Raw genomic sequence first — 12,032 nt, 5'->3', positions numbered from 1 at the left:
TTGCAGCTGTTGAACGTCAGCTACAGGGCGCTATCCGCAAGGCGCAGTCTTGGGCTGTAGCTCATGGGTTCCAGTTTTCGGCAGCCAAGACCTGCGTTACGCATTTCTGCCGGTGACGTACTGTCCACCCGGAGCTGCAGCTTTCTCTTAACGGCGAACTTCTTTCAGTGGTGGAATCACACAGGTTTTTGGGGGTGGTTTTTGATGCCCGGTTGACTTGGCTGCCTCATATCCGGCAGCTCAAACAGGCGTATTGGCGGCATCTCAATGCTCTGCGATGTTTGAGCCACACCCGCTGGGGCGCCGACCGATCTACCCTGTTCCGGCTCTACCAGGCGTTAATCCAGTCTCGTCTGGATTATGGGAGCCTGGCTTATGGCTCAGCTTCCCCATCTGCGTTGTGGGTGCTGGACCCAATCCTCCATAGCGGGATACGCCTTGCCACTGGTGCTTTCCGCACCAGCCCCGTGGACAGCATACTAGTGGAGGCAGGTGTCCCTCCACTGCGGTTACGACGCCAACAATTACTGGCTGCTTATGCTGCCCATGTTTTTAGCTTGCCCGGCATCCAAATTCCCGTGTCCTGTTCCCGCAGTCAGTTGTCCATCTGCCAGACCGTTGGCCCCAGTCGGGTTGTCCGATTGCCGTACACGTCAAGGAGCTTCTCTCCGGGCTTGGGTTTTTCCCTGTTCCACCTCCTTTCCGGGCACCTCTGCGTACACCCCTGTGGTGTGTTCCTCGCCCATGCCTTCGGTTCGACTTGGCACAGGGCTCGAAGGACTCAGTCCCTCCAGAGGCCTTCCGCCGCCGCTTTTATTCCATCCTGGCCACGTATCAGGGCTCTGGAATTGTTTACACTGACGGTTCGATGGTTGCTGGTCGTGTCGGGTATGCGCTAACTCTAGGGGACCATTCCGAATAACGTTCCGTGCCGGATGGCTGGAGCGTTTACACGGCTGAGCTGGTCGCCATCTTTCGTGCCCTAGAGTATATCCGCTCCTGCTCAGGTGAGTCCTTCGTTATCTGTAGCGATTCCCTGAGCGGTTTACGAGCTCTCGACCAGTGTTTTCCTCGTTCTCGTCTGGTGATGGCTATCCATGAGTCCCTGCATACTCTTGCGCGTTGCGGCCGCTCTGTGGTCTTTGTGTGGACCCCCGGTCACGTCGGTATCCCGGGCAATGAACGTGTTGACCGCCTGGCCAAACAGGCCACCAGTGAACCCACCCTGGACATTGGCCTCCCGGAGACTGATTTGCGGGCAGTCTTCCGCCGCGAAGTTCTCTCGCTTTGGGACACTGAATGGCGCAATCTGCCCACGCCAAACAAACTCCGTTCTCTCAAGGCGACGACGCGTGTGTGGCAGTCATCCATGCGAGCCACTCGCAGAGATTCAGTTGTTCTTTGTCAGCTCCACATTGGCCACACCCGACTGTCTCACAGTTAGTTATTGCGTCGTGATGACCCGCCCCTCTGTCGCTGTGGGGCGGTTTTGACGGTGGTGCACATTTTATTAACTTGTCCGCTTTTAACTGTGCTCAGGCAGACATTTGCGCTGCCTGATACGCTCCTTGCCCTTTTACTAGATGACTCTGCCATGGTGGACTTAGTTTTGCGTTTTATTTGGGCAGGGGGTTTTTATAGTTTAATCTGAGTGTTTGTTTTTTAGTGTTGATTCTGGATTTTAGCCTCTGATTTTAAACTGAGTTTTTAATGTGTTCTTGGTGGTTGGCTTCTCCTCTTTTTTGTTTCTCTATGGTCGGCCAACCACCGTCACACTCTGTGTGTTTTAATTTGTTTTGTCTGATCCCTGTCGGAGTCTTTCTCGTCCTGTGTCGTCTGACGTCTTTCCCGCTGTTCGTTTTTTATTCTCTTTGGGCGGTTTTAATTTTTTGGAAAAAGGGACCGATGACCATCGCAGTCTGGCCCCTTTAATCCCACAAACCAACCAACCAAAGTTAAAGAGCATTGTACTATATGCTTTAGACAGGTATGTTCCAAGAAAAGTTGTGAGGGATGGACAAGACCTGCCCTGATTCCCTCATGTTAGAAAGCTGCTCAGAGCTTTACTGGAAATTTATGTAGCTGAAGTCTCACAGAGAAGCAAATGTGAAGAATGAAGTGAAAATTTACATAAGGAGAGCCATGTGCGCAGCAAATTCGAAAGTAAAATTCTTTCTAGCTACTTGACACAAAATCATAAGAAGTTTTGGTCATATGATAAATTGATAAAGGGATCGAACCCATCTGTCCAGACTGCTGTGACGATAATGGCATTGAAACAAAGGATGACACAGAAAAGGCCACAATACTGAATGCCTTTTACCAAATCGGAGGATGTTGGCACTTTAGTGCCTCCTGTATTCGCCACACAAATGACAAAATGGCTGATAATGAAATAAGTGAGCATGGGATACAAAATCAGCTGAAATCACTCAACATGAGAAGGCTCTGGATGTGATGGGGTACCAGTATGGTTCTGCTCAAAGCATGTAAAAGAACTTGCCCAACTTCTAATTGCAGTGTACTGTAGGTCTTTGGAGGAGCAAGGTGTTCCCGATGATTGGATAAAAGCACAGGTGATTCCTGTTTTCAAGAAGGGTTGTCAAACACACACACACACACACACACACACACACACACACACACACACAGAGAGAGAGAGAAAACTATAAGCCTATATTTCTGATGTTGGTCAGTTGTAGACATGTTTTATCTTTGTGTGTTATGACATTTCCTGTGACCAAACATCTGTTCTGTAGGAATCGACAAGGACTCTGAAAACGATGATCTTGTGAAACACAGCTCGCTCTGTACATTCATGAGACCCAGAAGGTGGTAGATACTGACACCGGGATGGATGCCGTGTTTAGCTTCATGTGTAACAGTTGATGTTTTTGGTACTGGTGTAATTTTTCATTATTTAAATCAATGATGCTGTGTTCTTTGACTTACATAAGGCAGTCAATACAGTTCCATACTGCCACCTAATGACAAAAGAAGTGAATACAGAATATCAGACCAACTGTGTGATTGAATTGAAAGGTTTCTAGCAAATGGAATATAGTGTCGTTCTCAGTGGAGAGAATTCTTCAGATGTAAAAGTGGCTTTGGGCATGAGTATTACAGGTCCGTTGTTTTCCTAGAGGTAACTTCCACCATATTCTTGTATGTGGAACACCAATAAGTGTAGAAATTCTGGATGGACTTGTCAAAGGACCACATGCTACCACCTTAATAATGTCTGCTGGTTCATGCATGCTGCACCCCTGTCACACAATTTAGTCAAAATGCAAGTAAACACTCTTGAATCTTGTACTCTGTGGTTAGCAAATCATCTACCGTATTCTCTCCCAGCAGTAGTAGCAGCAGCAGCAGCAGCATTTCCATTCAAAACCTGTACACAAATACCGCATTGGGATTATCAGCATTTGTAAATAGATGCAGCATGCTTAAACAATACAGTAGTATCACAGAACAAATTACACTCTCAGTTGAAAAATTTAGTTATAGAAACTCAAGCACAACTTTGAATTATAAATATTGTCTATGTTCTATAGAAAGTTTCAGTGTTTTGTTTTTATTTCACAGTAACTTAAAGTATTGTTATTTGGATTATGTATTACAGGAGACTGATTTAGTCTACTTTTTTGCAGGATCACCTCTGTCACCTAGAAGGTGTAGAGAATGTTGGTGATACTTTCTTGTACTGTGCTGGATCTCCATTAGCAGATGATGTTACAGTGTCTGCACTGCCATCCCTTGAATTAGATTTCACTGTTAGCTTAAAAGGAGGAAAGGTCCATGGATCCTTAGCTCGAGCAGGGAAGGTTAAGGGTCAGACACCAAAGGTAAGGCGTGAATCACTGAAAGAAGTATTGCATGTCTGCCTCAAAATAGCTACATGTAGTTTCTCCTTATGTACAGTATGCTTTGGTAATGTGTAGTTAATCATTTTGCATAGTCTCTTAATGTTAAACATTTTTCTTCAGCTGCTGTAATTGGTGTTACTGTTCTACCATCAACCCTACATAACTTTATACGAAGTATTTGACACTGCTTTTTGTACTTCTTTACTGCAACATTTTACACTTTGCTCTTTTGGTTAGTAGTTTTTGAACAGAGCAGTGATACTTTAGTACAAACTCATAACTTAATAGCATTTTTACCAAGTGATGCTTAAAATATTTTTACTCTCACCTGAGTGAACAGTTTGTTCAGTTACAATTTGTTAGGTTTTTGTTTCCAGTACATTGTAATAGGAAACTGACAGCAAAGGAAAAGTGTAGTGTAGTTTCATGGTAGGGAACAACAATGAGCAATAAGCAGGGAATATGTACACAATAAAAATAAAGATTAATATTAACAATATGTGCTGTAATATGAGCTTTTACATACCACTTATGAGAGTTCCAAGTATCAGAAGTTTCCCAAGAGCATCGAGAGAAAGCTAAGAACTAGGAACACTTAAAACACCTGGATTAGGACACGCAATATTGTCTATTTCATAATGATTAACCCCTGACTTTGAGCTCATATTCTTGTTATATTGCATGACAAACACTGATGTGTTGTACCTTGTTGGAATTTTGGAAATGTCTGGTTGTATTTGGTGTATGAATATTATATTTTAGTTGAACAGAGAGGGGCGGGGAGGGTGATGTACATGGTGATATTTAAGAGAAAGTGTACTTATCAAGCTTTTTTTTTGGTGAGTGTAAACTTTGAAGAGTCACAGAAGCAAGACCATAATTATGTTAACTATTTCCTTTCCTTGGTTTAAAGATAGACCCATTGTCCATTTGAAGGTTGATTTTTGTTGGTTTCCAATTAGTCCTTTTGTCATAATAATAGTGGATGTAGACCGCCACAACTCGCGTAACACTTGATACTTATGAACAACATGGAAAGTGTAAACACCAGCTCTGTTCTTGTCTTTTACAGCTGTTATATTTTTTATGAATGTAACTCAGCTTAAAACACTAATAGCATGTGTTTAATTTATTCGCTTTTGTGTCCTTACGTGCCGTGTGCTCATGTATGCTGTGTTACTGAACCTCTGAAAGTATTTCCATTTCATTGTTCATTGTTGCATGTTTTACATCAGTTTCCCCTCAGATAGAAAACAACCATGCTACTGCTTGTTGTTTAGTACTCGTTTGAGGAGCTCTTTGTGGTACAAATGTACTTGTGTGAAACTACGCATCATTTAGAGATCTGATAAGTCCACAGTGATCATTGGGCATGCTTGCTTTGAGGCTGAAAAACGACAGGGCGCGAGCACTTCCCTGTCACAGCCAGTAAAGAGAACTTTTGAGTGTGTCAATGCTAGTAAAACTACAGTGAAGCAAACTTCAACAGAATATATCTTGTATAACCAATAAAAAGTTCTGGCAGACTACACAAGTTTGCATTGGACAAGTTCACGCAGGGAGTCATAAGAAGGAAAATCCCCAACTTAAATGTGTAAAAGCAGTTTTCACCAGTAGCAGATGTGTTGAAAAAGTTGAAGACTGAAGTGAAAGACTTTCCTGGTAACAATGAAACAACCCTTTGGTGTACTATTTGGAAATTGGGCTTCAGATTCAAAAAGTTAAACAAAAAATCCATGATGATGGAATATAACCTATTCACAGGAAAAAGAAAACAGTTCTTGCGGGAAATAAGATACTCGCCAAACACTGATGTACTGTATATTATGCTGACGAGAGTTGGTGTGGTGCAGATTATTCCAGAAAATTTTGATCGCAGGAACAAAACAGAACTTAGATACCAAAAAATGTATATGATTATCTCAGAGAAAGTGTTCAGGAATGGTATGGCTGGAAAGAAAGAATTTAAACTATGTCCAGGCTGGGAAAAAGATTATATTGTGCCACATTTGGTGCGAAGATGGGTTTATGCAAAACACCGGTTTACGTCGTGTTGGGCAAAAAGGAGGTGCACAGTACCATTCTGAGATGAATGCTAAACACAATGAAGATTGAAGATTGGGTTAGGTATGGACTCGAAAATTGCAGAACAAATCTCCAGTTGTTATAGATCAGGCTCCATACCACACAATGCTAAATCAATATCACAAATTCAATCTCTGAAACAGAGGAAGAATTCTATTACTAAACAGATGAAAAGCAATAGCGTAGAGCCTCTATCTGTACAATCAGATGAGGAATTTACAAAATTAGGCCTAATGAAGCATGTGCAACTGCACTTCAGGTCACAAGAATACCTTGTGGAAAGTACACACTTAGTGGACAAGGAAATTAAACTTCTGTGGTTGCCTCTGGCATTCTGCAAATTCAGTGCCATTGGAGTTATTTGGGTTTTTGTCAAGAACAAGGTAACAAAGGAGAACAAGAATTGTAAGATAAATGATACTTTGCAGTTGTGTTGCTCTGCACTGGTAAATGTTCCCCAAAGTGTGCGTGCGTGCGTGTGCGCACAGCTAGTTTTCGTAAATAATGAGAATTAATCACTGAATTGTTTAAATCGAGGACTCTTTCTTGAATTGGAACAAAAAAATGGAAGAGGTGGGTGTGTATACAAAAGTGGAGTTCAGTGGAAATCCACATGAAATAATTTGGTGAAATGAAATGAGGATGAGAAAAGACAAGGAGGACTGAACAAGGAGGACTAAAATGCTAGAGTTGTGAATGTAGGTGATTTTAAGGAAATGAAACTAAAAATTTGAATAATGGTGTAACATAATTTTATGCGAATGTAGAGTAATAACTGCCAATTACAAGAAGGCAAAATTGCTGACCAGTACTTACTTTTAGGTGGTGAAATTCCTAGTACTGCCAATAAACATGTATGTGCTCTGTCGGTCAGTGGGTTTCTCTCAGCTGAGAGTCTGAGTAGTGTGTCCTGCCTTTCCAACCTCCCTCAAGAAATCCTTTATCCTTTCCCAAAGGAGGAGTGCATGAGCTCCAAAAGCAAGGATTATCTTTATCCACAATCACTAGTATTACGAATGTAAGAACTGGTTAGCTGTCGCCTTGTAATTACCAGTTAAGTTTTTCCAGTAATACCGATACAAGCCACCCCCCCCTCTCCCCTGCCCCCAATAAACCACGGACCTTGTTGAGGTGTGATGGCTCGTGCACCTCAACGATACAGTTAGCTGTACTGTAGGTGCTACCACAATGGAGGGGTGTCTGTGGAGAGACCAGACAAAATGCGATTTCTGGAGAGGGACGGCAGCCTTTTTAGTAGTTTCAGGGACAGCCATGTGGAATTATTGACTCATCTGTTCTTGAATGTAGCCATTCTGTGCTAGTACTTGCAAACAACTGAAAGCAAGGGGAAGTAGATGAAAGTGAAATGGAGGATATGATACTGCGAGAAGAATTTGACTGAACATTGAGAGACCTAAGTTGAAACAAGGCCTTCAGAGTGGACAACATTCTCAGAACTACTGATACCTCTGGCAGATCGTCGGGCATTTACTGCTCTATGTGCACAAATGACGGACGCCACATTTATTTACACCGACGGCTCGAAAACATCGTTAGGTGTAGGGAGTGCCTATATTGTTGGCGACTCCCCAAATCAATTTCGGCTTCCCGACCAGTGTTCGGTGTAAACTGCGGAGCTTTACGCTGTTCTCCAGGCTGTCCACTACATCCGCCGCCATCGGCGGATACAGTACGTTATCTGCTCAGATTCTCTCAGCTCTCTCCTCCGTCTCCAAGCTCTTTACCCTGTGCACCCTCTGGTCCACCGGATTCAGGACTGTCTGCACTTGCTCCATCTGGGGGGCGTCTCGGTGGTGTTCCTCTGGCTCCCGGGACACGCTGGTATCTGTGGGAATGAGGCGGCCGATATAGCGGCCAAGGCTGCAGTCTCTCTTCCTCGGCCAGCTATTCCGTCGCTTCCCTTCACCGATCTACGGAGAGGTTTATGTCGCAAAGTTGCTCATTTATGGCATGCGCATTGGTCAACACTTCCCAATAATAAATTGCGGGAAGTGAAAGCTCTTCTTTGCGCTTGGACTTCTTCCTCCCGAACGCGTCGTCGGGAGGAGGTAATTTTAACTCGACTCCGGATAGGGCACTGTCTTTTTAGCCATCGACATCTTTTAAGCGGCGATCCTCCCCCACTCTGTCCCCACTGCTCTCAGCTGTGGACGGTAAGACACCTTTTAATTGAATGCCCCTATTTTAATCCGTTACGCGCCCGTCTACAGCTATCGCCTGATCTATCGTCGATTTTAGCAGATGACACGCGCTCAGCCGACCGCGTTCTCCAGTTTATTAGTGCTAGTGAAATGACGTCAGTCATTTGAAGCTTTTTTTGGGGACAACCACCCCCTTTCTGTAGTGGATTTTTAAGCCTTCCTTCTGCTTTTAGTTTCTCCAATTTTATGACTTTGTTCCCATTGCTGCTGATTTTCAGTTTCGGTTTTTTTACTGTTTCCTAAGTCACAGGCTGGGCGCTAATGACCATAGCAGTTTTGCGCCCTTAAAAAAAAAAAAAAAAACCTGGCAGAGCCAGCCATGACAGAACTATTCCATGTGATGTGCTAGGTGTATGAGATGTTGAAATGTGCTAAGACTTCCATTACAAAGAAGACAGTTGTGAATAATACTGAACCATCAGTTCAGTAAATCGTGGCTGAAGTGCACTAACATGAATTACTTGCACAAGAATGAAAAAAACTGGTTCAAGCCAACCTCGGGGAAGGACAGATAGGGTTCCGGAGGGACGTGGGAATGCACAAAGAAATACAAATGCTACAACTTATCTTTGAAGATAGATTGAAGAAAGGCAAATCTGCATTTATAACAGCAGAAAATTTAGAGAAACCTTTTGATGATGTTGTCAGGACTACACTCTTTGAAATATTGAAGATTGCAAGGATAAAATACAGAGCATAAAAGGTTTTATACCAGCAGATGGCAGTTATTACAGTGGAGGGATATGAAAGGAAGTGAATGGTTGAGAAGGGAGTGATGTCAGTGTTGTAGCTTATCCCAAATGATGTTCAGCATGTACATTGAGCAAGCAGTAAAGCAAACCAAAGAAAAATGAGACACTAAAAGTATTAGACTAGTTTTGCTATTTGGGCAATAAAATAACTGATGATAACCGAACTAGAGAAGATATAAACTATAGACTGGCAACTGCAAGAAAAAGAGTTTCTGTAGAAGGAAATTCTTTAACATCGAATATAGATATAAGTGTTGGGAAGTATTTTCTGAAGGTGTTTGTCTGGAATGTAGCCTTATACGGAAGTGAATTGTGTTCAATAAGCAATTCAGACAAGATGAGAATAGAATATATCGAAATGTGATGCTACAGAACAATGCTGAAGATTAGATTGGTAGATTGTGTACCCAATGAGGAGATACTGGATGGAATTGGAGCGATCATAACGTGTGACATAACTTGACTAAAAGAAGGGAATTGGTTGATAGGTCACATTCTAAGACATGAGGGAATCCTCAATTTTATATTGGAGGGAAGCATGAGGGGGAGGGGGAGTAAAAATAGTGTAGGGAGAAAGAGATGAATACAGTAAGCATGTTGAAATGAGTGTAGATTGCAGTAGTAATTCAGAGGTAAAGAGGCTTGCACGGGACAGATAACATGAAGAGCTGCAGCCAGCATTCGGACTGAAGATCACCACCACAACAGGAAAGACATTTTTGTAAGAATAAAAGGGCAGATAATGTGAAAATTTGGGTACAAGAAAGGGAGTGGTAAGGTGTGAAATGATCATTGTTGTATTGACATGCTGAGTGTAGTAGTGAAACAACAAAGCAGAAGCAGGGTTACAATATAGTTTTAGGTGAAGGGGAAATATCGTAGAACTGCAGAAGCTGGCAGTAGGCTGCAGTGAGAGAGAGAGGTGAGAAGGAATGTAAAGTACATAGCATAGAATCCCAGTGTGCAGTGTGTGAAACATCTTGGACAGCAATAATGCTCTACATGTTCTGACCCAGGAATCCTGAAATCATTTGTGCTACTTTACCATACTACCTTAAGTGTTGATCTTTGTTGCACTAATTCCCTCATATTTCCCCAACATCTGCCTCAGCATCATGTCATTACATATGTTTTGTAATCTAACTCCCCTCTCCAGTCTCCCTTTTTTGTTATTTTTATTTCCAGAAAATGAAGTACTTTTCTTAGTTTTTTTATAGTGCCTTGGTACAAGCATGCAAGGAGAGTACTATAACCTAATGACCATATTGATTTAACTTCTCCCATACTTTTCTGTCAATTTTCAGAAAAAAAGTTTCATGGTTTTAGAATTCATGGCTTTGGGGATTGAACAAGAATTAGTCTTGATTATACTGTGATCTGATACATGCCAGATGTGTGTTTCATATTAAGTGGAGGCCTCCACTCTTGATATGGACCTGATTAACCATTGTGGTGTTCATTTAGCCACTGGTGCCTCTCGCACTAGCCCTGTCTATAGTCTTCTGGTTGATGCTGGGATCCCTCCATTTTCAATTAGGTGGCTTACCATTCGTATTGTTTTCTTTTTGCGGCTTTGGGCTGTCGCCCACCCTCTGGTGGGATGGGATTACTGGTTGGGCTCTGCCTCACTTCTCTCTGATATGATTTCAGTCTCCCCTCCATGTCCTCTTTCCCACATTCTATCCCCCCCCCCTTGCTTAGTTCTTCAGCCATGGGTTTTGATGGCTTTTTTTCTGGTAACTGAAAGCTTCCATCATTCTATTGGTGTTCCATTGTTTATTATGAACACTCTTACAGGAGTTCAGGATGCCACTGTTTTACACACTGATGACTCTAAATTGTTGATGATGTGGGATATGCCTTTACGTCTTCTGTTTGCACGGAACACCATCTCTTGCCTGCCATGTGTGGGGTGTTTACTGTGGAATTGATGGCCTTCTATCAGACCCTCTGTTTTATTAAAGAGTCCTTCCTCACCTGAGTTTTGTTATGTTGACCCATCACCACCCACTTGTAGTTCTGGGGCTCCACTGAAGGTGATCAATATATATATATATATATATATATATATATATATATATATATATATATATATATATATATTTTTTTTTTTTTTTAACTGCCCCTGGCCCTTCGCACTAGATATGCCCTCCCACTTTCCTTGTCTTGGGGTGTTAGGGGACAACCCTTGCATGGTTAGGTCTGTTCTTGGTTTCCTTCGTGAAAGTGGTTTGTACTCTCAGGTGTAAGTCCTTGAATCTTCTGGAATTAGTCCCTTAGTTAGCGTAAGGTGTTGGATGGAGTCTTTAACCTTGCCTCCACACCACTCAAGTTCTCCCCTCCGTGACTCATCTGTTGCGCTGTTTTGTTTTTCCTTTTCTTGTGTCTTCTTCCAATGGTGTAGTCACCATTGTATCATGATTTTGGTGTGGTGTGTCGGGACAGGTCGGTGGCAATGCTGGTGCCCAACGCGCATAGGATTTCCTTTTTCCTCTTTACAAGTTGACTGGACTGTGCTGTTTGTGTTGTTCCTACCTTGCTTTCTGCCATCCTAGATCATGGGACCACTTACCTCTCCGTTTGATGCCCCCCCCCCCCCCCCCCCCAAAGGGCTCCCAGTTCTTTCATGAGTTCTACTGTGGCGCACACATGGCCTCTCGAGGTATTGCAGCCAATTCTTCCTTTCCTGGCTGCATTTCCTTCACCCTGCCCTCCCTCCATATCCTCGCTCCTTCCCCGTTGCCCCTCCTTCCCCTCTCTCGGTGTTCTGATTTATATTGACCTGGCTATCCACCTGGCTTGAAATTTGTTCATTCTGCCTGTTATTTCCACCTTTTTGGTATTTATATCCCTGCTTGACGTTTGACCTTCACTTTAAAATTTTCTGTTTTTAATATGAGCCATATGGGGAAGAACTCCCTCCCTACCTTCTACAGTGTGGATTCCTCTCTCCCCCCCCCCCTTCCTTCCCCTCTCCCTTCCCTGCTGTAGCCCCCTTCCACTCTGCTAGGTCACCAGCATGTGTAGCTGTGGTGGGGCCGTTATGTACCCATCTGGCTAAGACCCCTGACAACACAGGAATCACCCTACTGATACCTGAGCTG

General features: G+C 43.1%; 1 protein-coding gene across 3 annotated transcripts in view; it reads left to right on the top strand.

Moving 5' to 3' along the window:
* The window catches only part of LOC126251910 (FAU ubiquitin-like and ribosomal protein S30), a 31,567-nt gene that overhangs the window by 15,106 nt on the left and 4,429 nt on the right, over nt 1-12,032 (top strand). For all 3 annotated transcript variants that reach the window (XM_049952639.1, XM_049952640.1, XM_049952641.1), the window contains exon 3: nt 3,654-3,848. In XM_049952639.1, the coding sequence (XP_049808596.1) occupies nt 3,654-3,848 (195 nt within the window). The remainder of the gene's footprint in view (nt 1-3,653; nt 3,849-12,032) is intronic.

Source organism: Schistocerca nitens, chromosome 4 (assembly GCF_023898315.1).
Source record: "Schistocerca nitens isolate TAMUIC-IGC-003100 chromosome 4, iqSchNite1.1, whole genome shotgun sequence".
In the NCBI taxonomy this organism is placed as follows: Eukaryota; Metazoa; Arthropoda; class Insecta; order Orthoptera; family Acrididae; genus Schistocerca; species Schistocerca nitens.
Note: the sequence above shows the minus strand (reverse complement) of the source record. Positions and strands in the feature narration are given on the sequence as shown.